Source organism: Stegastes partitus, unplaced genomic scaffold (assembly GCF_000690725.1).
Source record: "Stegastes partitus isolate 25-593 unplaced genomic scaffold, Stegastes_partitus-1.0.2 Scaffold633, whole genome shotgun sequence".
Taxonomy (NCBI): domain Eukaryota; kingdom Metazoa; phylum Chordata; class Actinopteri; family Pomacentridae; genus Stegastes; species Stegastes partitus.
In genome coordinates, this window is record NW_007578364.1 from 38303 (window position 1) to 65692 (window position 27390).

The window sequence follows — 27390 nt, forward strand, 5'->3', positions numbered from 1 at the left end:
AATTTTAGCCTGCTTTGTACGGCGGTGCAGCCCCGTCTCTCTCCTGTCAGCGTCTCTGACCCATGACCCCTCTCCTTTTCAGGGGGCTGTCTCCTCTCATGGGGCTGGAATGAACATGGGATGTGTGGAGACGGTTCACAGGCCGACGTCTTTCATCCACAACTCGTTCCTGGTCTAAAGCCTCTTCTCATTGGCTGCGGAGCCGGGCACTCCATGGCAGTGTGTGCAGCATCGACTGGCTCAAGACAAAACTCACCACCGACTTCACTTGAGTAGCACTGGAGCAGCAACATTTATTGAGCATGACAATCAGAGACTATATTGAAAAAAAAGAATGATTGGGGATTTAACACATTTCTGTTTTTGGGCTTGTAAAGCCAAGATCTGATCATTTTAAGTGCCCTTAACCATACAGTAACTTTCACCTTTTATGAGGCTACCTGAGCTACTTGAACATGTCACACTTCAAACTGCCGTTGTCATAAATGCTCTTGTGTGTTTGGACACAGGCTGAGTTATGTTTCATGTGACAGAGGCCATCATTTTGATGGACATGATAGGAGCAATGGCTTTGCAGGACGTGGGCGTGCCGATGGCTGCTGGTCCGCCTGCCATGCTTGTCTTCCTGAATGAAGCAGTTATGGATCATGTGAGGGATGGGCTGGACTTGTGCTATAGCTCCATCTTCTCATGTCACTTGGTTTATTGCCGTGATCTTGAGTGTCACAATGTAATCAATCTCTGCGCTTTGTAGTGAAAATCTCTGTCATCTTGTGATTTATCACTTACACAGACAGGACAGTATGTTTTTTGTTTTACAACTGTCCGTCACGTATTTATGTTCTTGTCATATTCTTTGATGCTGTGTTTGTGTCCTTTGCACCATTTTCGTACTTCATTAGTCCCTCTGGGAGGAAACTCTTCCGCTGCATTGGACTCAACCTACATATTCATAAGCAGCAGACAGCCGCAGTGCAGCACCTGAGCAACACCTGCAGTTCTCAAGCCAACGCCTTGGTCAAAGGCAAGGGCAAGACTCACAATGCCACATGTCTGCCTTATATTTAGATTTTATTTAAGTTTCTTATTTTATTATTGTGTTTTATGCAAATAATATGTGAAAAGTCTCTATGGCATCAAAATTATGCATTAATGAAAGTTAAATTAAAGTACTTTAAACTGGGTTAGTTTGAAAAAATAAATAAATCAACACTCACTGAAAAATGATCATTTCTGTGTTTTTTTTATTTATCACTATTTATTGTACAAGTCTGAACTGTATTGGTCAAAAAAGACACAAAAAATCCCTAAACAACAAACCAATCAAAAACGATCACTGAACACCTTACTGAGATAACTAACCACAAAATGCACGGTGTTCGAAACACACACTCTGAAATCTCACTAAACGGCACGCAGTAGTTGCCTCTTATTTGCCTTGTTGATTCCCGTTTCACGATAACAGCTGCTGTTTTATTGTTGTTATTTTTTATTTAATTCCGTGTCGGATATAGACCAGCACACTGTACCCCTTCTGCTTTTGCTCAGCTCTGTAGGCAGATTCAGATCTGCTGTACCTGACTGCACGCAGATCTCGGCGAGTTGTTGGCAGTGTGTTTGCAGTTGTTTGGTAAAAAGTTGGTCCCTTCTCACTAACTTTTCCACACAAACAATGAATCTATGCTTTGTCCTCAGTGGTTTTTCCTTTCGGTTTTTAACTAGGTAATGCTCATTGCTTGCCTTTAGATGCTGATCCGTAAGGGGGTCCTTATTGTGTGCTTTTGAGTTCAGAACTGATGCTTCTTTTCGATGGCTAGTGACTTATGGCTAATTTAAAATAAATGTGCATTAGGTCAATGTGTTGTTTAAGCGATATACTCCTGAATGGTAAGAACAATTTATATAACATAGGCACTTGTCCAGTGTGATGGTGATAATGGTTTGGCATTACTTAGTATTACATACTAATATACCAATTTACATGTGTGCAGAAAAAGAGAAAAAATCCAATTCTACATGATTGTCAAACTATTAATACGAAACTAAAGTACTACAGAAAACTGACAATGCCTGAGGTGTGATATGAAATAATGTATTTATATATCAGCTGTCTTTGTTAATCAAAGTACAACTGAATATGAAGATCGACATTCAATTATTGTTAAGTATCTGTTATTTCTTTCTAAACAACCCTTCATTAGATTTTCGGACTTATTATTTACCATTCTTAACAGCACAGCTTGCCATTTTAATGCCTCATTAATACAAGGTAAGAGTGGTGTTGTTTTTTTTTTGTTGTGTTTTTTTTTTGTTGTGTTTTTTTTAAAGCATGACTCTTTTTTCCATTTCTTTTTGTGGATGTTATCTCTCTGATGCCTGAAAACATATCAAAGAAATGTTAAAAGTTCACTGGTGCAAAACAGTGCAAAAGTCTACAAAGATGTGACCATGACAGTGCAAAGTTATCGACTTGCTCTCAACTGTTGAGTCTGGCTGACGGGACGGGAGTGACAGGTTTTTGCTGAAGGGGGGGGTGGGATTGAAATCGGAGCAACATTTTTTTTTCTTTCAACAGAAGAAGCACACAGATATTTGATGATCACTCAAAAACATTGGTACACACAACTTGAGCACACATAAAAAGCGTATTTACAGCACTGGCACACACCGAAAATAGGCACACAAATTACAACACAGTAACCAGTCACAGATACTGAGCTACATAAGGCTTGACAACAAAACTTTCTCAGTGCTACATCTATGCTGAGTTTGTGATGTACAGGTTGTCACTGTCACACCATTTAAAAATACTAATACACACAACAATGCTACAGCACTATCAGGTGGGTGATGGGCCATTATGGGTCATACACATAGTGGTTGGTACACCATGGTTCATAACACAAACTGACTCTGTTGGTTGTCTGCTCCGGTGCTGTCGTTGGGTCTCTATAAACATATAAAAAAACAATAACAAAAATAAATTATTACACAAATTATGTATAATGGTGGAAATGATGTGGCGGTGATGGATACCTCTGCGGCGCGGGAAGAGGTGAAATGACACTAGCTTGGAGAGTAAAGAAAATGTGCTCCGTTAGTTCCTCATGGTAAACGAGTGGGGTTTACCATGTAATTCCCATGCTTAGCCAAGGCGTCAGACACCAATGTACTGTCTGTGTGCAGAGGTTGGACTCTGAGTCGGTTAATAAACATGCCCGGTCATGCTGCGTTTTACAGGTTGATGTACAGTAGTTCAGTCATTGTCATGCGTTTGTATACTTTGCGTCATGCTCTCACAGTCACCTCATTTCTTTAACGCTCTCTTTGACCCGGACACAGGTAGGCAGAGGGTCAAACAGCAGTTGAAAACACTAGCCGTAAGCTAGTGGGAAAGGAAAGATGTATGTATGCATGTGCTGTTGAATAAAAACGGAGTCTAAACGCTCGTTGTGTATAAAATTTATTTCATGCAAGGACTTATATTTACATATTTTATTTTAATACTTTTCTGTTGCATAAATGTAAAATACATGCATTTACCTTTCCCCAAGTAGACCCACATCCCACACTACGTGGTATTGTACTTTTTTTTTTTCCCCCCTCACTTGAATTGCATGAGCATATAATTCACCTGCATCTCTTCACATCAAATCTTCACAAGTTTTTTTTTTTTTTTTTTTTGAAATATATAACGTCCATTAATTACCACAAGAGACATGACTCAAAATGTAAAACTCTGCTCATTCAGAATAAAAACAAAACTTAGATGAGTTTGCTATAATTACTGCACTATATCTTCTTCTAGAAATTAACATTTCTGATTGGTCAACATAAAATTTGTTAAAGTGCCCTGAAAAACTTGTGCATAATTATTGGGACAGTATCAATACATGTAACAGTAACAGTATTGATGTCTTAAATCAATAGACATACATGCTGTAGAAGTCATTGTGACATCTCTGGTTGGTCATAACTTAATATATTTTGGCTCTGTAGTTGCCTGGTCCCCTTTAGTAATATTTTGTGCTTTATTGTACAAAAAGATGGGGACTAATATGTCGGTATATTCATTTTTTCGTACTTTTTTTTTTTTTTGCTTGGTGCTATGTATCCCTCTAAAGGTTAAATCCTACTCTGAGTTCAGTGGTGTATCAACAATAACCAAGAGGGTTTTTTTTTTTCTACCATGATTAAGGGTGGTGCAAAAGGAACAAAGTGCACCTTGTAAAATAAAGCTTTTGTTACACTGTTATGAGCATGGTATAAAGTGTAATGATGCTACACTGGGAACACTTACGTAATATCATGTCAATTTATTACTCACTTTTACTTTGCCTCACCAGGTATGAAGGCACCGTTGTTTCATAATTAATGAGTCCTGCCTTAATTTAGCAGCACAGCAGTAATAGAAGTTGCTGCAGTCTATTGATACTGTTTAAAAACTACCAGTAAATATATTTGTATAAAAACTATCTATGCTCATAACAGCATCAGTTGGCTTTATGACAAATTGTTCAAGTTAAATCACGCTATTTTAGTCGGAGGCCCCAGTCAAATAAATACAAGAAAATAAATATATGAATTTGGGGAAAGGCAAAGAATGGCAGCTACATAAAAATCTCTGCTATGACTGAGTCTCTTGTAAAGCTGTCTCAAAATGCATAAAAATGACAAAGCTTTAGAAGCTTTTGAAAGAAAATGTTCTTCTTCTTTTTTTTTTTTTTTTTCTTACAGGTACTGTGATACAGTTAGCTTCTTGTTGAACATAATTTCTCATGCAGTTCATGCAAATGAACAGACAGTTTTAGTTCTGTTAACATTAGATGTGTTCATCACTGGTATCATAAGAATTGTCATCATCTCCATATTGCATTGGACATCATGAACATCATGTTCAAATATATGTATTTTTTTTAATGGCCACTCAGGTAACATTGAGTCTTGTCTGGATTGCACTTTCAGAATGATAACGTCTCTACTTTGCAACGTACAAAGCACTTAAGAGGAGTTCTCTTAACAGCTGTTGGATATGTTTAAAAGCCTTGTATTGTTAATGTCCAGCATATTATTAGCAGGGGTTACATCTTATGAAAAAATCTTTCACAAAATTGTAAAAAGCAAATGGGATAAAAGTTATTGGCAGAAGAGTATGAGAGATCAAAAGCAACAGAGCAACAGGCAATGATGTAAACACAAGGAAAAGAGTGGGGTTAGCCTGTGGTAGAAGTAGAACAGTGCTTCGTCTGCAACTGAGGTGACCCATGCAGAGTGGCATGTGCCAATGTTTTCTAGTCTAGGATATGATGACACACCCAAGGAGAACACTTGGGAAGCTTGAGTATAAGCACAGTAAAGATACAGTTTTCCAGAGAAATAAAGAAACAAAAATGAAGAAAAAAAAAATATATGCAGGAGCGAAGGCAAGTGTCAAAACAAAATCTGACAGGAAAGATAAGAAGGAGGAGTGTGGACTGGCCTTCCAATGGCATTGTGTCTGCTACTCAACCATGCTACATAATGGATGGGATGGGAGAATGTGAGTGCTGCATTAGACAGGGTGGGCTGCAGGGCAGGGCGGACACTGAGGACACTCCAGAGGCATCCCCGCTCATGCCAGACATGCTGTTAAGGCTCCAAGGCTTTTCATAACCTTCAGTTGAAAAACAGAGAACGTTCTGAGTACACTGCAGCACTAAATCCATGACAAAATGTTTTTGGTGTTCCTCACTGGTAATACTACACCTGTTGCTTTCTTGTTTTTGTCTCCAAAGAAACAGGTCAACACAGACTTGAGACAGATTATTATTCTCCATGCATTGAGTGCATCAGGAGTACAACAGCATGCACCGGGTGGTACTGGAATGGTTCGGAGTATAACACTGTAAAAGACTCAGAAAGGTAGGCACCTCAGGCAGGGAATGTATTTTCAGCTACAGGTAGAATTTCACACTGTGGGCCGTTTACTGCACACAGCTGGAGACTTACAGGACTTTCTTAGAGGAATGTTTTGAAGATTAATATCAAATTGTTTTTAAAAAATAGGGGATTTAAACCCATTTCATAAGGAGTAGAAATCAGTAAATTAAAATTTGACTTGAAATCTGAAGAACAGTATCCAACGTTAGGCTTCCTCCATTTGTGTTGTGCTCCTTCACCATACTGATAGCACCCATCAGCAAGACATTTCATGCACCGTTATGGTCAAGAGCAAATGTACTCATAAGTCAGGATCCCGCATGGTATTTATCATTAAAACACATATACATACATGGTACACGCGTAGCACATAAATACTTTCTTAGGCATGTAAGACAACACAATCTAGATCATATAAATCTCGAAAATAGCTTTCTCACTGGTAAATAAATAGGGGCATTACATTATGCATGGTATCAAAAAATATATTATGTAGATGTGGACAATTATTCTCGACATTTGTGGTGATTGTGCTTGGCCTTAACAATGTGTTTTTTCTGTGAGTTGGAAAATATATATATACAATTCCCAGCAGGATGATTGAGGAGAAGCAGCTGCTGTGAAAGTGTGTGAAAGTTGTAATATGAGGTTTGTCGTTGTGTGTTAACGTGTATGTTTGTGCATGTGTGTGTGTGTGTGTGTGTGCGCTAGTGTGTGTGCCTGTGAAAAACTGAGGTGTAACGCTCAGCAAAGAGGCAAAAGGGAGCGTGTCCTGTCTACGGTCTACAGGGTGTCAGTGTCTCAGGGGGGCCTGTGATTGGCTGTTACTGTACGTACCCCTCCTCACTCTGCCCCCTGTGTGGTTGGGGCGTTCAGCAGTCGTGACCAGGAAGCAGGGCCGCTCTCTCTCGCTGGGGCTGAAGATTTCCTCCGGAGATATGGCCTGGTCTATGTGAGGGCAATCTTCATTGGCCAGAGCTGCGTTAGCTGCCTCACCGTTAAGCTTGGAATCTTAAAAGAAAACCATAAAGAAAACAAAACCAAAGAAATCTGGATTCATATACCAGCTTTTTTTTTTTTCTTTTTACTTAAGCACTACATTTTTTAATATATCCTACTATACACATTAATGCGCATAGGGATTAACTTGCACAGTAGTACTAGCTGAAAAGCTGCTGTCTAATGTTTACCTTGTACTCCTTTGTGGATGCTCCGTTTGAAGCTCTGTTGTTTTATGTGTGTTTGAGCACAAACCGGATCAAAGGTCAATATATCTTTGCACTGGAGGGGCATCAGGTGACTCCAACATCTACTTACATTGTTCTTAACATTGCAAATACATACTCTCAGTTAGTCTTAAGAGAGAGAGGAGGAGTGAATCACTGCATTAAGAAGTGCAAAATCAATAGCAAGATTACTCACGGTCTGCCTCAATCTCTCGACTTTCCTATCCGGAGTCAAATGTGCTTTTCATTACATATTTTATTGATTGTTTGCAATGGGAAACTCATTTGTTTAATTTTGTGCCTGAATCAGCAGCTGATTGAAGTGTGGGAGCAGACAAACAGTGAGACAGCTGAATAGTGACATGTTGCTTCAGGACACCAAAGTAATGAGGTAACAGTTTATTGCGGCGTGTGTGTTTCTTACCTTGAAATTTTATCTCGAAAACGTCGTCATGGGCAATGGGGCTCGGATGCTGAGATGTGATGCTTGCCTTACAGAAGTTAGGAGAACCTGGTTGGGGTGCCCGAGGGATATGCCTATTTTTTTTCTTTGGTAGTTTCTGTTTTGCCATGGCCAGGGAGTAATACATTCCAAAGTTGTTGACAATCACAGGGACGGGCATGGCGATGGTCAGCACACCTGCCAGGGCGCACAGAGCTCCAACCAGCATACCGGAGGTCGTCTGAGGGTACATGTCTCCATAGCCGAGGGTCGTCATGGTCACCACCGCCCACCAGAATCCAATCGGGATGTTCTTGAAGTGCGTGTGCTCGCTGGCTCGTGGGTCGTTGGGGTTAGCGCCAATCCGTTCAGCGTAGTAGATCATAGTAGCAAAGATAAGGACACCAAGAGCAAGGAAGATGATGAGGAGCAGGAACTCGTTGGTGCTGGCCCTCAGCGTGTGGCCCAGCACCCTCAGCCCCACAAAGTGACGGGTCAGCTTGAAGATACGCAGGATCCGCACAAAGCGAACCACTCTCAGGAAACCCAGCACGTCCTTAGCTGCCTTGGAAGAGAGCCCGCTGAGGCCCACCTCCAGGTAGAAGGGCAGGATGGCCACAAAGTCGATGATGTTCAGGGCGTTCCGAATGAAATCAAACTTATTTGGGCAGAAAGTTATTCGCATTAGAAATTCAAACGTGAACCACACCACACAGACGCCTTCGATGTAGGTGAGGTAGGCCGCAGTCTCGGTCTCCTGGTAGGTGCTCTCCACTGTGACATTGTCCACCAGCTCCACCTCAGTGCGGTTGATGATGGGGTTGAAGGCCTCGTGAGTCTCCAGACAGAAGGTGGTGATGGACACCAGAATAAAGAACAGCGAGGCCAGAGCCACCCACTGATCAGGAGATGTACAAGGTGCAGACAAAGAAATAGGAGGAGAGAGAGGAAAAGGACGGAGAGGAGAATGAGCACAGTAATACATGCAGAGTAATCAAGCTTGATGGCCTTGCAGCCATTCTTAGCAAGACACAATGCAATTCAATCTATTTTCTCAGACAATGGCACCTGGTTTGACGGTGACAGTGGCATTGACAGCCCAGCCCCGTTTCTCTCTGCTCCCTATGTGTCTCCACTCTGAAGAGTGATCATGAAAGGGACAATCAATGCAAGCTTGCTGTTCCTCCTTCTCTTCCCTCTGCTGTGTCTCAAGGTCATGGTATTTTCAAGGGTACGCTACATGTAGAATTGTCAAGAGCCGGCAGCAGCAGCAGCAGCAGATGGGACATTAGTGTCAACCCCCTTGACTAAATTTAGCTGGGGCTCTTCCTTTCAGCACCGTTGCTACTGTAGGCCTTCCCTACACAAGGTCATAACTGTCCAGATGATCAACTCTAGGGAATCAGTGAGCTTAGAGGCTCGCTGGGCAGAGGAGCGACTCTCATGAGAAACCTATATTTCCCTTAATGGCAGAAGAGTACTTTAGGCAACGTTGTGTATTGATTAGATGATCACATTTCATCACATTTAGGTTCTGTTATTTCTGATGCATACTACATGGGTGTAACAGATACAGTATTCTCCCCTGGGTATTGCCTGTCTTCTTGTTGTCTTCCTCTCATCTCACTGTACTGGCTTACACTATGTGTTACCGCTTATGCCCTTTGCTGTAGTTTCAGGGGAGAGAATAAAAAGAAACGCTTTATCTTCAATGTAAATCTGAAGGCAGTAGATCAGAGACGGTGGACAGAAGATTGGACAGGAAGAGCGAACAGCTACTTAATCATCCTATAAATTGTGAACGTTGAATCGATAGCAGTTCGTTCATGCATGGATATGTCTTTAAGTGAGGCTGTGTAGTACATCTCAAACTAATGCACAGAACTGTTAAGCAGCAGGGAGGAGTAATGAATGACATCAGGGAGGATGTAAGTTGGACATGGGCAGGTCTGGGCTTGAAGTCTTCTAGGTGTCCCACTGGGCAAGAGAAACACTGCGTCCTTGTCAGTCAAGTCCGTTCACGGTGTGTCACTAAGGGAGGCATGCAGCACGAAACGGAAAACAGGCCCTCATCATAACATCTCATCAATGGCAATTCATTGCATTGTGCCGAGGAAATAGCTGGCGCTCATGAATGTCTGCCTCCCGTCCATCTTAAAATGATGGCCCAGGGATAAAGTATGTGTTTACTCCAGAGCACGGACCTGTCAGCAGGGCCACTGTCTTTGTTCAGAGACAGCATCACAGGTCTTAGAGTTCAAACTTCATTATTTAAAACTGCATCAGTGCAGTTCACACACTCAAACATAGCAAACAGCATAAATGGCTTCGTGTTCAAACTCTGTATAAATTTTCCATCTTTTAAACGTTTAAATAGAATGTGAACAGAAGACGCAATTAAATACAAAATTATGTAAAAATATACATTTGTCAGGCTAATAATATTCAGCTTTTGTTGATATGGTGTAACATGGACTTTGTGGCAGTTTTCAGGCATTATTAAGTGGTGGTGCTTTATCGGATTGCATAATATTGTTGTTTTGTCCACCCCCTCTACAGTATGTACTGTACAAAATAACAAGTACTCCTTAGACAATAATACAATCCAACTCAGCCACACTGCAAACACTGACCTCAGCAAACAACACAGATTGGAGTAACACCACCAGCTGCTAGTTTTCTTAGTTTTCCACGATTGTAAACTGAATTTCTTTGGGGAAGTTTTTGGATTGTTAATCAGACAAAACAATCAGGAACTTCAGATGGACATTTATCACCATTTTTTTTTTTTTACTTATTATTTGATGAATCCAGACAATAAATCCTTTTAAGCATCTGACACTGTCAAGAAAGATAAAAACCAAACTTTATCATCACTGCCAAAGCCTCATTCTTATAAGCCACTTTCCCCACTGATGCCTCCTAACACACAGACTGGCTGAGCCCTCTCAACATCCCACCCTTCACACTGTTAAACAAACGCTGCATCTTATCAGACCACCTCCTAAATTATGTGTCTTTGTGACAGTTGGGAACAGTGTGGCCCTAGAGGGAGGGTGACGGGCGAATTGTTTGCTTCTTATTGGCTAATTCTCACCGTTGACCGACAAACCACCGGCCTACAGTGATCTGCATTGACAAGGGTTTTCCACTGATGTATCCACTGTGAATAGAGTCTGTAATTAACTCTGACGCTCACTTCTAATTAATCTTCTTGCCAGTCTTGGTGGAGTTCTGTCAATCATTGCTCTGCTTTTGTCACGCTCTGTGAAATGTAGGCCACATCTGAGTTTTCCGATTGGGGAATTTCTTCCTTCATTAAAAAAAAAGAGGTGCGATTTGGGAGTGTGTGAGAGGGGTTACGCTGCTTTCCTTAATGCTTGCTCTCAGAGTGGGAACATGTCAATACACTTTACTCCTGCCGGATGGGACCTAATGGCTAATTACAGCAATCAGGCTGCTACAGCTGTTAAAGCAGCGTGCAGCACAGCGGTCTTTGTAGGGGTCAGTGGTCAAACTAAAAAATCACAAGGTGTAAAAGTTATGTCATCGTCACCAATGAGAGGCATTGGGCCCAGATGGAAAACTGCCCACAACAAAGACCAACAAAAAAAATGTCACCTCCAGCAGCAACCTAATTTTTCGTCTGGACGTCTGCCACAATACTTCTGGTGGTGCCAAAGATCTGGTTTCCTAATGTGTAGCTGACCTATTTAACCAGCCTGCTCAGGGATCCTTGTGTCCAATCCAAAGACCTGTGAGAATCTTTACCCTCTGACAGAGGAAGGTGGCAGTAATGATTTGCATGTAAACGTTTTTTACACATGAGGCTGCTGCATTTTTCTCCCCCTCCTCCTTCCTCGTGCACTCGTATCGACCTGCCTTGCAGACCCCCTGGGAGTGCAATTTCAAGGTCATCAAAAGCCTTTCTGTACCTCCCAGACCCATCCATCTTTCTTTCATCCATGCAGCTTTGACTTTGTGGATCGAACATTTCAGAGTATTTATGACTCAATGTGCTCATTCATTAGGTCTTTAGAGTCCAGTAAGTAAAAGAGAAGAAACAAAAGACACTCACCCTTGCATATTTAGAGGAGTAAGGGTCCTCAAACAGAGCCCACACACGCTTCTGCCACCGGCTCCACAGGCTTCCACTCCTGGTATCAGGAGAGTCTCCCTGTGCCAGCCTCCTTGTCATCTCATCCACATCATCCTCAGCGTGCTCCTGCTCAGGCTCCTGATCATCGTTCCCCAGGTCTAACAGGCCCCCCCCGCCGAAACTATCAAGAGCCTCCTCAGCCTCCCGGTGCTGGCGATAGGTCATCCAGCAGCATGGCTCCACGTCTGTCTCATCAATGCCCCAGAAGGCCAGTTCCTCCTCATAGAGCGGCCCGCAGACATCAGCCGGGCAGTGCAGCTTACCTGTCCTGTAATAATTAAGGATATGTGCAAAAACGCCAGGGTGGCGGTCGAAGAAAAATTCCTCGATCTTGGCATCATAGTCAAAGTGGTTGGGTGCATCAGGCTCGGCCAGCCAGGACAAGCGAGTGCCAGGTAGAGTGCGCAGGGTGCTGCGGTATGTCTGATGTCTGATCCCTCCCACGTTTATCACAATGCGATCCTTGTCGTCGCTCAGGCCCATTGCGTCCCTTAGGCATTTCTCCAATAAGTTCCCTTCATCGCAAAGGTAAGTCTAGGTGCAGCGTGCAGCCATGCACACAAGTGATCACACCGACGGAAACAATTACATAAGGGAAGCGGCGCGCAAAGCAACCTGTCGTTTCTCACCAAGTGTGAAAGAAATCAGGAGTGTTGGACGCGCATCAGGCTACCCCTCCCTCTAAAAACCCTGTATTTTCAAAGAACACCTGCCACGCAGAACTGCGAGGATCGTAAAGTCTTACAGCTGCCGGACTCGCTGGAAGGTATAGACTCGAAATCCAAAATGATTGCAGCCAATGGCATCACATTAAGAATGGACGTCACATAGTCGGTAAATCCAAGATGTCGAGATAAAAAGGACACAAACGCTGGCAGTTTCCCCCCCGGCAGCAGAATAAATCCGGCTCATTGGCCTCACCAGGTTGCGCAAATTGATCAGATCAGTCCTGAGCAGGTTTATGACTTTCACAGCAAGGTGACTGCGGTGGTGCTGAGCGGACAGCGCCTGGCCGGCAGCTTTTCTGATGGAGACTCTTGGCGGCTCAGTCCTTCTGCTGCTGCTGCCTACAGACTCACCTCCTTCACACTCAGCTCTCCCTCTCTGCGCTCAACGACACGCCGCCGCCAAACAGCAGCTCTTTGTCTCAGCACAGACACTTTCCCCCGTCAAGCACGCACAGCTGAGAAGAACACATCCCTAGTCTGCCTGAAGGGAGGACAGATCTTCTTCCTGGTGCTGTTATTATCAGCAAATAAAGAAAAAAAAAATCAGAGATGAGAGGGCGACAAAACCTCCTCACAAAAAACGCCCAAACTGCCTGTTATTCAGCCCAGCGCTCCTCTCAGATCAGATGGAGCATGCCCAGTGGAGGACCTCGCATTTGTTAAAAAACACGCTGTCAAACCCCCCAAATTAAAACTGTTGAAATTAGCTGCCTAATAATTTCTTCTCTGTCTCTGTCACTCTGTTTCGCTCGGAGGTTTATGGCACAGCTGGAGGAGTCGGGGAGGAGGAGGGGGGCTCATCATCTTTACGCACAGCTGGCTGGAGAAGGTGCGACCCTGGAGACATGAACGCGCAGATCCGCCCATCACATCAAAAGCACCGTGATCAAATTCTTACAGCTTCATGAGTCAATGATTCACGGATGTAACAAGTCCTGGCTGCGGTCTGGATTGTTGACGAGCTACAGGTGTGACACGAAGATGTTTTCAACACACAAAGAGCTGAGAGAGAGTTTAATGTGTGCGCAACTCCGTGCGTGCTGCACTCGATCGTGGGTAATAATTAGCCAACGAGGCCTCTACCTGCGTTTGATGTGTCGGCAGAGGGCGCAGTTGGTCGCAGCAAAGAAGTTTTATTGTCTGGTACATTTTAGGTGTCGTGTGTGACAATTATGTGTGGTAACAATCGCAGGTTCGTGATGTAAAGAACGTGTAGGTTATGGTGTTTTTTATCAGGATCTAGGATGATGGATTTCTGGTTTGCTGCTTATTTTACACATTTTTCATGAAATAGGCTGACATACTTAACAAAATGACTATATTTAGTGTTGCCTACTGCGTTTTTTGATGTTTAAAGATGATTATTAGGCAAATGGAGACTCGCTCTTTCTATCTTGGTCATGATGTTTCCTACATTTCCGCTTATCCAAATACATTCTAAAATCAGCGGAGGTGAAGTGTTTCTTGTAGATGGGGAGCTTGTTGTTCCCTCTCCTCCTCTGCTGGTGGGCAGTTCTCCGTCTCGGTTTTCACTCTTGATTATAAAGGAGGAGTTTGCTGTATAGACGCTTATACCCCAACTGGCTGAATGAACTGAGTCGTCCTCTGTGATCCCAGGAGGTTTTTACTGCTCTCACACAGACTGATTTGCGCAAAAAGAAAAAGGACGAGCCGACAAGAACATGGCTGTTGCGGGCTGCACGAAATGCATTAAATATATGTTATTCTTCTTTAATTTTATTTTCTGGGTGAGTTGAACACGTTTTACTCTTAAGTTGGATCTGTGCCTTTTTCCTCCTTTCCTTTTTTTTCCTGACTAACAGCTGCGCATTCACACATCTGTGTTGCTTAAAGTTCATAAATGATCTAACCCTGGAGTCGTTTCCCGCCCTGCTCTGCTGTATTAATCATGCTGATCTGTCTGAGAGAAAGACGCACACAGGCAAGGCGCACAAAACCTTGGTCAGGCAGGAGTTTCAAAATGCTCTTTCCCTTCATCAACACTTACTTTCAGCTTGGCCGAGCACCAGTGCAAGGTGGCTGGGTGGGCTTCCTCAGCTTCTCACTGGGACTGTACTTTTTTAAGTCTTCTGTAGATTAATTCTGCTTCAGATCCAGCATTTCACTGAATTAACTCCAGACAGGAAAGCTCTGATTTGTTCCTGGTTGCTGCTGGATGATTCCTTGCTGTTTAAAAGAACCCAAAAACACATTGAACAGAGTTTTTTTGGGGGGGAGGGTAAAGCTGTTTTCCTTTCTTTGTTTCTACATGGTCAGACTGTAGAATGTGTTGCCTTTGAACCTCAAACGTTCACCACTTCTGATGATGCACTTTATTGATATGAATTTATTGTGATTCACTCTGTGAACTGAACTTCTCTCAAGTCTGTCTTGTTTTCTGAAAGTTACTTCAGTAAAAGGAGCCATTAGGCAGACTCCTAATGGAGCTGTATGGCTTCTACGCTTCATTACATCCCCTCAGACTTCCTGCACATGTGTCATTCACTTTGTGTGGTCGCTGCTTGGCCTTGCAGAATTGATCACTTGTTTGTGAATTTCCATGTGATTTGTCCGTACAGATCTGCCGTCTTTTTTTAGATGAGCACATAGTCACCATATCCTGGACACGCCGCTTTTGATTGAATGTTTCCTCTGTTGGTTTTGCTGCTGCGCCTGTCATTGTGAAAACTCTGAGTCCTCTCTTCCTCATTTTGCTATTTTTCACGTCGAGGATTCGGTTTCCTGTTTCTTTGAGAACAATGGAGAGCAGCCAGGGCAGAAAAAAAAGAGCTGATATCTTGATATAAACACTGAAAGTGGCATGTGAACAATAACCTGCAACTACATTTGATGCTTATGCTTTATCAGCTTCTACGTGATAACACTCGTCAGGGTATTTCTTCTTACTCAGAAATAGACTAGAATAGAAATCAGAAGAATAACAAAGTTGATGAGTTAGCGCTGAACAATGTCGTGAGGGCACGGTCTGTGCCGCAGGTCACCAAGGTGTCAGGATGTCCTCTGTTATCCCAAAAGACAGCAGACAGGTCATTGCCTCACACCACAGCTAGACAGGGAGACAGAGAGAGATCAGCAGGAAGGTCTGGACAATGATTTGATCTTAGGAAAGTCGGGCTTTGTGTTGTGCCAGATGTCACAGATGTCGTTATTCTCTGTTACTGTTAGATTTTAAAAAAAAAAAAAAAACCCTTGATGGGCCTTTTTAAAAAGTCTTAAAAATTGATGACTTCAGGCTTGTTTTAATATTCACGCTAACATTTCAGACACGTAAGTGGCTCTGATCTTCCTACAGGTTTCATCAAAGTACGCACAAGAGAGAATAATTAAAACCTTCTTTCTCTTTGGGACAGCTGGCTGGAGGTGTGATCTTAGGAGTGGCCCTGTGGCTTCGCCATGACAGTCAAACCAGCAACCTCCTCATACTTCAGTTTGAAGGCCACCAGGCACCGGGTACCTTCTACATCAGTGAGTACACACCAAGACCTGCCTCTCCAGTTTTTGAATTACACACAAAAAAAAATCATTGTTTCTCCACACAGAACTGATGTAAATCTGAATGTTTTGAGTTGGTCGTCAATTTTTTTTAGCAAAAGTTTCTTCCTAATCATCATCATCATCATCATCATCATTTTATTAATACATTCAGTTTGTAAAGCAGTTCTTGACAACAATAGGTAGAATATTGTCATGATTGTGTCGCTAGATTTCAAAGGTGGGGCAACTTGGAATGTTCGTGCTTCAATGCTAAACGTCCACCAACTGTAGTGGCCTCTTGTTAGTATGCACAGCATCCTATAATATAACAAAGTCTGACAACGAATGGACTCAAAAAATACCATAAATGTCAAATACCTCATCTCTGTCACAGTTTCAACAGAGATGGATTATAGTCTTCACAAAATAGGCATTTATTTTAAGACTACTTTTATAACTGCTTGCTCAGTGGTTGTCTTGTGTCCCAACTTTTTCCTTCCTTGAAAGACTACTGTCTTACTTTGTGGTGTTTCTGTCCTCATTCCTCACTGTCCACATGTTGAAAAGTTCCCTGTTAACACAGGAATGAAAGTTTACTATTTCATCCGTCTTTCACACTCAGCTGTGAGTGATGTCCAGAAATAGTAGGTGCACCATGCCCTCTAACAAAAGACCAGGAAACAGGACCTGCGCAAGTCCGCAATATGACTTAAGAGACGCACGGTCAGAGTCGACACCTCGCTGTTGTTACTCTGCTGTCGTTCTCTCAGTGATGACCTGTGCAGTAGGAGATGATCTCTAAATTAGATCTACATGTTTATTACAACAAATCCCTGCTTTGAGAGTTCTTTGAGAAGAGAGTCCAGATGTTTCAGCCAGATGTTGAGACACATGTGGGCTCGGTCTGTGAGCACAAATAAAGCCGTCATGTGCCTTCTGTCGCTCACACTTCAAAGTGTTTGATCCTCAGGAATTGTCTGGAGTTTCTGCACTAATGCGGTGCAACGTGGTCTCTGTGTAGCTTCGCAAAGCTCCCGTAGTTTCATCCAAATCACAGAAGCGGGCTTGTGTGTCCCAGGTTGTGCCCAGGACATGAACCGAAATCATAAGTTATCATCATGTGCCCCGAGCCGTCCACAGATTGGCCCGAAAACCTACAATGCATGATATGATTTAAACATTTCAAAGGTCCATCATCTTGGTTTGTTGTGGTGGTGAACTCTAGTGAGCCCATTAATTTACATTTGGGCTTCTGCTGCTCTCCCATACTTACTCCTCAGTAAGTATACAGAGCGAAGGCGAACCCATGCTTTTTATAGAGGAAGGGCGCACTCGTGATTTTAAAGGCAGGGCGGCATGAGAGGCCCACCCAGGCGAGATCAAGGGATTGTTTCTTTTTTTTCTTTTTCTGCTCCCTTGAACATACGCCCTTGCATAATTCAAATAAGCTTGTACATCTGCACATTATCCCTCAAATTAGAGTTTCGAGTGGATGTTTTTAGCGTGCTGGCTCACCAAAGTGGTATTTATGTAAGACTGAAAATACACATGCTCCTACCTCTGCAGCAGTGCCTGAAATCATTATTGGTGGCAGTTTGTCAGCAGTCTGGTCGGTGCTGCAGCTCCTCACAGTGTAATATGTAGTTCAACGTTTCTGGAACATGCGATTATAGATGTTCTTGCTTACATGAGACGATTGATATCACTCTCATGTTTGTAAGTTTGAAATTGAAAATGTAGCCAGGAGATGCTTAGCTTAGCTTAGCATTAAGACTTTAAAAGGGAGGAAAGGGTTAGCCTGGCTCGGTCCAAAATTAACAAAAGTTGTGTACAACCACCTTTGAAACTCACCAGTTAACACATACATACTGTAAAGGTCCTGAAAGTTTGATTGCCTTTATGCTAAGCTAACAGGTTGCTATCTCCAGCTTCATACTTTTAATAGCCAGTACTGATGAATCTTTATTTTTCTAACTCCACTCGCTTTATCTGGAATCTATTCAGGTGTATTTTTCACATAAAGACATAGGAGAAACTTCTAAGAAACAACACATTTTTAAATATTACACCATCATTTACATCTTTTTTTTTCCCCTGCCACATTTCAGCTGTGTGTGAATTTACAGCAGTTCTACCAAAAAGACAGTTCCTCTTTAAACTTCTCTGATCACTTAAAATTTAAATAAATCTTAATAGTAAACAGCAAATAAAATGCTTTCTTTGCCCCTTAATACCTCCAAAGCTCACAAACTGTTGAGTGTTTTGTACAGTGAGACAAACTAAATCACATCACAAGTTAATTATTGAGCTTTAGAGGTGCTGGTTGGTGGTTTTTGTAACCTACTGACTGCTTCCATCTGTTTCTAGACTTTATTTGGGCCAGTGGTGAAGGAAGTAGTCACATCCCAATCTTAAGTACTGGTATCATACTGTAAAACTACTATTAGGAAAAAAATGAAAGTATCAGAGTATTGGAAGTAAAAGTACTCAATGTAGACCCTGTGACTGTTATACTGTTATATATCACGTATGAATGTAAAAGCAGAATTTTACTGTCGGAGTTAGTTAAGATGAAGCTCATTTTAAACTATAAACTACAAGTAATGATTATTTTTATTATGGAATTTTCTGATTGTTTTCTCAATTAATCAAGTGATTTATTCAGTAAACATTCTGAAAATACTATGAGTTGCTGGTAAATGATTTTTAAAATTTTCTGCCATTTCACTAACTGATTAATGAACTGAACATGACAGTTGTACTGTGCAAACTGTTGGGTAAATATATGTATTTAAACTCAGAAGTTTTAATTGTTGTGAAGTAAAACGTGCAATTTTTCCCTCTGAGCTGTTGTGGAGTCGAAAGTAGAAAGTGGTATGTAATGAAAAGACTCAAATAAAGTGCAAGCAGTTCAAATTCTAAGTCCAGTGCTTGTGTAAATATATATATTTACATTCCACCACTGGACTTAGCCAACTGTCTCCCAGCACCAGCTTCACATTTACTGGCCAGATAGATTTTTTTTTAACTCAAAATGTTCCTCAAACTATTCCTCCAAACTAGTGCCGCTTGAGTTGTTCCTGAATAATTTCGAGGCTACCGTCAGGTTGGTCACAGCATATTGTGTAACATTACCACACTGCAGGGAGACAGTCAGAGATCCACTGCATACTTCTCTGACCCCTTTTGTTCCACCGTCTTTCCGAGGAAATGTTTTTCCGTGGGGCCTTTTTAATGATTAATTCTCATCTCAGCGTTGATCCACCGGCGTACAGTATGACTGGGTTCATCCAAGTTTACCGGTGTGAAGCTCCGACAGCGCGGACATGGCGTCACCGCTCCTGCCATTTTTCTTTCTAAATACTGGATGAGAAGCAAAGGGAAAAGTGCAAGTGGGGCTTTTAGCTGGTCTTCACCTCCTTTTTTTCCCCCCCTCTGGAGATTACACTGGCAGACAAGAAATAAATGAACTTCCCCGGGGGTATAAAATTGCCTGTCTCCCTTAAAGTCTCAATAGCCTTCAAACCTCAAAGGGTGTTGTCATAGTAATGGTAGGCAGTGGAAATAATGTCTGCTTTGCCGCATTGCCGGGTTACTGGCCCTGGTAGCCGTTTCTCAGTACAACAAAAACACCCAAGTCCTGAAAGAGAAAGGGGGAGGTGTTGAGCGCAGACAGGGAGGGTGTAGATGTAAGGATGGGGAATGGCTGTGCGTGATAAATGAGGTACAGTGTGAGGTGTTGGAGGGCGGCAGAAGCAGCACAGTCAGAGTCTCCTACTGTCCTTCTCTTTCAGACTCCTCTGTCAGAGGCTCTGTGGGCTTTGTTTGCGTGTGTGTGCAGGAATAGAAAACCCAGAAAAAGACTGTTCCCAGACTGTCTCTCTAAAAGCAACGGCAGATGACGTATTGGTGTATTTTACTGAAGTGAAAGTACCACCACACTTTGTTACATGCTGTTATTCAGCTTCGTCCTGTAGTTCCCAGCCTCAGAGTCGGCCTCCCTCTGAAGGTTATGGTGATTAATGAGGTAAGAAAGAAAGAGCTGTGACACACATTTGTGTATAAATATTTCATGCATATTTTATTAAGGTCAAATCTTTAGCTCTAAACTCTTTAGGTTAATATCAATAAATAATTATGCTCTATCATCCAGCCTTGATGTTTATAATAGTTACAATCAGTAGTTTTATGTTTCTATAAGACCTTAGCTATATTTTTACATTAGTTAAGTTATTCTCCATCATTATTCTCCAACAACTACAATATGACAGTTGTTAGTTCTAATATGTATTATCAGCTGATGTAGTATTGATATCATTTTTGTAGGGTTCAAACCCAAATATGTGAATTACTCAGATCACACTGTAAATAACACGATAGGGTCTCAGCTCTAATACTAAGACTTGTTAGGTGACTTTCTTAATGCCAGTTACAATCTTTTTTGCTGGAAGGGGCTATGACGCAACAAATGTTTTAAATGTGCGGTATAAAAATACTTAACTTGACTACTGTGGACAGTTTTATCTTGTTTAGGATCTTATTTATTTGTTTGAATCATCTGTTTTCACTATTTGTCTAATTTGGCATTTATTTTATCGTAAAGCACTTTATTTTTGGTTTTCTTTTCACTGGCCTAATCTTCACTGCTTGGTGAAATAGTTTGACCTCTTGGAACCTCCATGGAAAAAAATTACTGCAGAAATCTCAGCTGCTAACGGATTACATCTGAAACGTGATGAACTACTGGTTTAATATATATAATAATTCATTGCATGTCATATATGTATCATGTGTTTTGGTAATATTTAAAAATCTGTTCTGAAATGTTAGTATTGGCTGTCGCGCTGATGTAAAGTTTGATGCATGCCTTTGAAATGTTTTAACTGTAAGTACAAAACAAATGCAGGTTTTCACTTAGTTTAGGTGTTACAGTTTAGGGTTGTAGTTAAAGTGTGGATGGACGGAATTCATCAAACTCTCCTTCAAGCGTTTCATTTATGCAGATCATTTCTATTCACTATAACTGTTCAAGCGCAGCCACACAGCCTCTAATCTCTGCTGCAGCAGCCCTTCCTGTGATCCCTCTGATGAAAACAAAGACCCGATAAGAGGAATTAGTGTTTTTTAACCTACTTATACAGGATACGCACATTCAAACAACATTTTTCAAAAACATAAATGTGCTGGAAAGTAACTAAGTCCATCTACTGACGTACAAACCTTACACTGCAGTATTTTATGCTACTTTATAGTTCTGCACCTCTTGAGTCCCATGTGAAGTGAAATGAAATACTGTGCAGTAAAAATTCTTGAAGTTGCTTTGCAAAAAAATCAATACATTTGTACAATACCAATTCTGAGTTTATAAAATATACATATATTACTTCAGATTTTAGTGCCTACAATAACCGTCAGGAGTCAACTGATTATTGGCCTGGCTGATTATCAGATCTGATATGAAGCATTTTTCTGATTATTGGTATATTTTTAAAATGATTTCTGATTTTTAAAAATGCATTGTGGGGCGTCGCTATAGCTCATCTGGTTGAGCTGGCGTTCCATGTACAGGGGCCGTAGTCCCTGACGTGGAGGTCATGAGTTTGAATCCTGCTCATGGCCCTTTTCCGCAGGTCCTTCCCCATTCTTCTTCTCCCCCACTTTCCTGTCTCTCTCTCAACTGCACTCTAAAATAAAGGCAAAAAAGGCCAAAAAAATAACCAAAAAAAGCTGTGTTTTGGCTCTTTGGCTGGCTCTCTCTGTTTTTTCTTGTCTTATTTTTTGTCAGATGAGGTTACACGTCACAAGTAATCACCCTTCAACACTGAAGGATACATGTAGAAAAGTTTATTTTAATTAAACAAATGTAAAGCATAAATAAACAAAGGCATTTCAACAGTAGTCTGTTGGAGGTTGTAATAATATTGATACAAATGTTTTACATTTTTATTCCAAATGTATATCACTTGCTGGTCTGCTCAATTACTAATCATTAGTATTGTTTACATTTTAAAGCCACATCGACCAGCTTGAACATCTTCCATATTATCACACATTAGTAGACTAATCATTGAATACTCTGACTAATAACTCTGAAAGTGATGATTCAGCATGGTGACTACTTTTGATACTTGTATTTTTCTTAATGAGAGTGCATTAGTGATTTTTCAAACTCTTCAGTGCATTTCCCTTTAAGCTGCAGAAAACCTAACACCAGGCCACTGCTGTAACTGGAGCTTTATTGCCATTCATTGACTTTTCCTGCAGCGGACCACTCACTGGAGGCTGTTGCACACTTCTGTTTGCCAAATAAAATAAATAGTGGAAGTAGTGTTTTTGTCATCGCCATGATTAATGGCCAAAAAAAAGAAAATTTTAAAGAAAAAACACGGGGATTGAACTTTCAGTCTATTTTTTTCATATATATGTGGGTGGATGCTGTGTGTTCACATGGTGCCTACTGTTTCCTGGGGAAGAATAATGCTCTGGGTCAGGGGTCAGTGCAGGGAGAGTATGTGGGGGTTGGGGGTGTCTGGAAGGCATTTCCTTGCCTGGCAGCTGTGTGGAGTCACCTCCACCTCTCTCACACAGGATCTGGGAGCTCTTATCTTCAGGATGTTAATATTGTCATGTCATCTTACTGAGAAAGCAGGAGAAACATCCAGGAAGTCTGTTACCGAGTGTGGATCACTGACAGCTCTGACATTGCTGCCCCCTAGCGGTGCCGAGGACACAATGTTGTCGTGACGAACCGCATTTTTTAGAGTTGTTGATTGACAGTTTCCGACTCTCTCCGTGTTTACAGGTGTTTACATACTGATAGCTGTTGGAGCTGTGATGATGCTTGTGGGTTTTCTCGGATGTTACGGAGCCATTCAGGAGTCTCAGTGTCTGCTGGGGGCGGTGAGTATCTCACTTCTTGACTTTGCAGCTTCTGCTCCCTGAAACTCTCTTTCCACACAAATGGATTTATTTATTTTAATCTTTAGGAGCCTTTGAGGTTGAAATAAATATTCTCATTTTTTTCCTGCAGTTCTTCTTCTTCTTGGTGATCCTCTTTGCCTGTGAAGTCGCTGCAGCAATCTGGGGTTTCATGAACAGGGACACTGTAAGACACATTGATGTTTCACATCTGCTCCAGTGAACCTCTTCTGTTTGTTGTTGTTTATCTCAAGCAATTTACCCACTTCCTGATTATCCACAGATCTCCAAAGAGTTAATCAATTTCTATGACTCAGCGTACATCAAGGCCGTGGACGTCTCAGGCTCTCCCAGTAAAGACAGTGCCATCAAGGTGCTGGATGTTTTCCACAACACGGTATGTAATGATGAGAAAATGCACTCCATTTGGCCCTGATGTGTGATGATAGAAGACCAGCTGTTTGGTTTTGTGATTATAAGGGAAGGAAATGTATTTTGAGTCTGTGTGTTACTGATTAAAAGACCTAACTTTGCTGCTTTTGGTTTCGCCTCCAGCTCGACTGCTGTGGTAAAGGAGACGACACCCCTCTCTTCAAACAAGTCGCCGGCACCTTGTGTCCTAAAAAGACTGCAGAAGATTTCCTGAGATCTCAAGTACATTCAATTCTCCATAAAAATCATAATATACACTTAGGAGTGGGCCATTTAGTTTTTGGCCCCAATGCCTGACAAGAAATACTTTTACTGGCTTTGTCTGACATCCAAAATGTGTTTCAGTGGAAACTTTACAAAGTGGTAAAAATATAAATTTACAGTTTTATGAAACTGCTACTTGAACTTGACATCAGTCTTTATCCTTTAAGAAGCAGTTTTATTTGATCACTTACAGCATCTAAACATATTATTATTACACAAACAGTCAGATTTACCCGTGCTGTTGGGAAAAGGAGTGGATGCCAAAAGGGAAACTGATGTCAGCTGTTTTTTTTATTAAGAGATTGTGTTATTTTTATGATAATCTTTACTTAAAGGACCAGTGTGTAGGATTTAGGAGGATGTGTCTGCAAAAATGGAATATCCATCCATCATCTATACACCACTTAATCCTCACTAGGATCATGGGGGGCTGGAGTCTATCCCAGCCGACTCAGGGTGAAGGCAGGTGACACCCTGGACAGGTCACCAGTCTATCACAGGGCTACACAGAGAGACAAAATGGAATATAGTATTTGTAATTATGTTTTCACTAGTGTGTAATCACCTGTAACTGGGAATCACTGTGTTTTCACTAGTTTAAAATGAGCTCTTTATCTATCTCTCTATCTACGAAGGAGCTCATTCTCCTCTGAAATGGAGCCAACCCCTTCTGAGGCCCCTGTTCTGTGAGCCAAAGTCCATAAGGTTACTTAAACTTTCATTTATTTCACCTCAGTAATCCACCACAATCTGTTTCTGAACAAATCTGAGGTGAAAATCAATTATGATAATAAGTTCTGTAGCTGAATCTTCTTATATATGAAGTGGCTACACATGTAAATAACTAAAAAAAAAAAGTGGAGTAATGTTACTTAACTTCACTAGAATTTGCATTTTTTGAAATCTGATTTTACGCATGTTTTACAAAGGATAAGATAAACCATATTGATCCCCCATCTGGGAATTTACAAAAACTGGAACTTCAGAGATCATAATTATCGCTTGTATATTCATATGTATGACTGATAAATCACTCATACATATGAATATATCAATGATAGAAAACAATATTTTAATAGTATTAATTAGTTTTTTATATTTCTAACACATATTAAAATGGACATACTCTGACCAGCAGGGGGCGATAATACCTATCTGACAGAGGCCTGACAAGGGAGGTCTGAGGGCTACACCTGGACCCTCTTGCCTCTTCCATTGAGCTCGCCATGTAAATATCCAAGCGGGCCTTTCACATTTTTATGTTGAATATAAATATTTTCCTCAGCAAGGGTGAAAGAGGGATATTGATTTTGTCATAACCAGCAACATCACTGCTAGATGCCACTAAATCCAACACACAGGTCCTTTAAGTTCAGTTTTCGTGTTGGTAAATACGACCGAGATGCAATTCTGGATTAATTTGCTGTTTTGTCCCATTGTTAGTGTTGTTCATTAAGTGTTATTTATTAAAATTGAAATTGGCAATTTTGACCACCACTCATATTTAACCCTATTCAGGACTTTTGGGGTCTTTAGGACCCCAGGCCTTTTGGTTTAGGTGACAGGTATTGTTTTTTTGTTGGTTTTTTTGACGATTTTTTTAAATATAAAAAGAGGGACATTTGTCATGCATTTGGAACCAAAAATACGTCAACTTCTCAGAAAGTTTATTTAACACAGTATTAAAGTCTACAATGAATACCAACAAATATTTTGCACATATTCTTTTTTGGGGTCCAATGGACCCCGAAACACCTTCTACATATGGAAACATGAAAGTCCTGAAAAAGGTTAACCTCTACACTGTCACGATTTTCCAAAATAAATGTGTATCTAACACTTTGAACTGCAAGAGATGCACAGCTGCAGCAGCACGGTGCTTAACCACAGTACTCATCCTAAGTACTTGCCTTCGACAAAAACCTTTATCCTTTTAGATTTGTAGCTAGTATTTATGTTGCTATCAGTTGCCCTATTGCATAATTAATTATTCCCAAATGTGCGGTCAGACTTAGCAGATATTCAGCACCGTGTTTTGACAGCAGACCCGGCTCTCAGTTACATGTAATCCATTCCAGTGTGTCTGCATCGTGAGCGGTACAAACTCATCCATCACAGGTCAGCGTCCTCATGCCTGCTTCTGTCTCCTGTAGAGCTGCCATGATAAACTGATCGAGCTGTTCTCGGAGAAGCTCTACCTCATCGGTCTGGCCGCGCTGGTGGTTGCTGTCATCATGGTGAGCGTCACACATTGGCAGCATTTACCTGAAACTCCTGGTTTTATCAGGCATCATAACAATTTTTCTTTGCTTTGTCCCTTTCAGATCTTTGAGATGATCTTCACCATGGTGCTCTGTTGTGGGATCCGTAACAGCCCTGGAGTTTACTAGGCGTCCAGCAAGCAGCGACGGTCCACATCAGCCTGTACTGGATATATTTTATTATATGTTTCTATGCATCGGCTCCTCTTCTTTAAGCTTTTAGCACGAGATGGATGGACGTTTCTCCATTTATTATAGATTAGATGATACCTTTTTTTTAAAAAATTATATTGCTAATCACTCATTTTTAGACAATAATTTAGCTTCTAGCAGTGAAATGTTGTTTTTATTTATCATACAACACTTTGTATGACTCTTTTATACATGCAGTATGCTGTCATTAATGCTGTTTTTATGGATGTATAAATTGTACATATACTTGTCATATGTTAATAACCCGTAGGAGAGGCCGTGTATCCCCTGATTGATTGTTTATGTTGCATGTCGTCACAGTGTGACAGTGTTATTTAAGCCACAGGGTTTCAGCGCTCTAGGAAAATCTGTCTAATAATTATCAGGAGGAGGAGTCTGTGAGTGTTGTTTTTTTTTAGTCGACTGTTGGTGCTTTCATGCTAAAGCGTTCCCCTAACTCGAGTCTCTTCCTCGCGTATTAGCTCCTCCCTGTGAAGATGTGAGAGGAGGCTACACCTGTATTTCCTAATCTAAGCTCCTGCAAAAGCCTCATGGTGTGTTTAGGGGACTGGAAAATCCTCTACGTGTCTCTTCTTTGTGCCCTGATGAACCATCTCATGCTGTCTTATACCTTTGTTAACTTGTGAAACGCCCCTCCTACAGGACAAGGAGTCCTCTGACTCAACCTGTTTTAATAATACTAATAAATTATGCCACCACTCTTGTATCATTGATTTCCATGCCTTTTTTTGTTCGTGATCCACAAGGTGAAGCAATGTTCCGTCATACAGGGAGTTCCGAGTCTTTAAGATCAGTCGGAGAGAGATAAAAGGAGTCATTTTAGAATCCTAAAGAGGCAAACGTGAGAGTATTTTGAAGAAAAAAAAAGAGGCAGATAATACAGAAAAATCAATACAGTAAAAATACTTTGTGCATCAGAATCCATTGTATAGGTTTATATTTGCTACCTAGTAACCACCCATTAGACTCATCTCGTTCCTCCCACGCTGCTACACAGATGATGCAAGGAGATAAATAAACAACTTTCATTCATACAATCCAAATACTCAGCTATAGCTATCTAGAGCCTCACATATTGTACCGAGCTTGTGAGATTAATTATACATAAAGGCCCATTATCAACCTCTTTGTTAAACCATCTCATTCCTTCAGCTCACTCATGATGGCTCACTATTGTTAAAGGCACACAGGCCTTCGGTATTTGCTGTGAGTCAACCACAGGGAGGCACTGTGATGTGAGGGCAGCTCTTGCTCACTCAGCACGATAAACAGCGCCGTTGACTACAGTAAAAAAAAAAAAAACTCATCTGACTTGTATTTCTGGCAGTGTGGC

General features: G+C 41.4%; 3 protein-coding genes across 5 annotated transcripts in view; 2 read left to right on the top strand and 1 right to left on the bottom strand.

Annotated features, from left to right (window-relative positions):
• sergef (secretion regulating guanine nucleotide exchange factor) overlaps positions 1-1224 on the top strand; it is a 9006-nt gene extending 7782 nt beyond the window's left edge. Inside the window, exon 11 of the mRNA XM_008289691.1 lies at positions 83-1224. Within this exon, the coding sequence (XP_008287913.1) occupies positions 83-276 (194 nt within the window). The 3' untranslated portion in view covers positions 277-1224. The remainder of the gene's footprint in view (positions 1-82) is intronic.
• A 2-nt stretch (positions 1225-1226) lies between these two features.
• On the bottom strand, positions 1227-12238 carry kcnc1b (potassium voltage-gated channel, Shaw-related subfamily, member 1b). Of its 3 annotated transcripts, none has more exons than XM_008289692.1 (4): positions 11666-12229; positions 7570-8485; positions 6757-6930; positions 1227-2949 (listed from the first exon to the last, which is right to left on the bottom strand). In XM_008289692.1, the coding sequence occupies exons 1-4, from the start codon at positions 12227-12229 to the stop codon at positions 2840-2842; spliced, it is 1764 nt and encodes a 587-aa protein (XP_008287914.1). In that variant the 3' UTR covers positions 1227-2839. The 3 variants fall into 3 exon arrangements, with proteins under 3 accessions (XP_008287914.1, XP_008287916.1, XP_008287915.1); XM_008289694.1 differs by lacking the exon at positions 1227-2949 and adding an exon at positions 5514-5653 and having other exon boundaries at positions 11666-12238; XM_008289693.1 differs by lacking the exons at positions 1227-2949; positions 6757-6930 and adding an exon at positions 5514-5678 and having other exon boundaries at positions 7592-8485.
• Positions 12239-14000: 1762 nt separating this feature from the next.
• On the top strand, positions 14001-26763 carry LOC103363093 (CD81 antigen-like). The gene is made up of 8 exons (XM_008289695.1): positions 14001-14222; positions 15846-15960; positions 22772-22869; positions 23000-23074; positions 23171-23284; positions 23443-23541; positions 25737-25820; positions 25908-26763. The coding sequence occupies exons 1-8, from the start codon at positions 14157-14159 to the stop codon at positions 25971-25973; spliced, it is 717 nt and encodes a 238-aa protein (XP_008287917.1). The 5' UTR covers positions 14001-14156; the 3' UTR covers positions 25974-26763.
• The last annotated feature ends 627 nt before the right edge of the window (positions 26764-27390 follow it).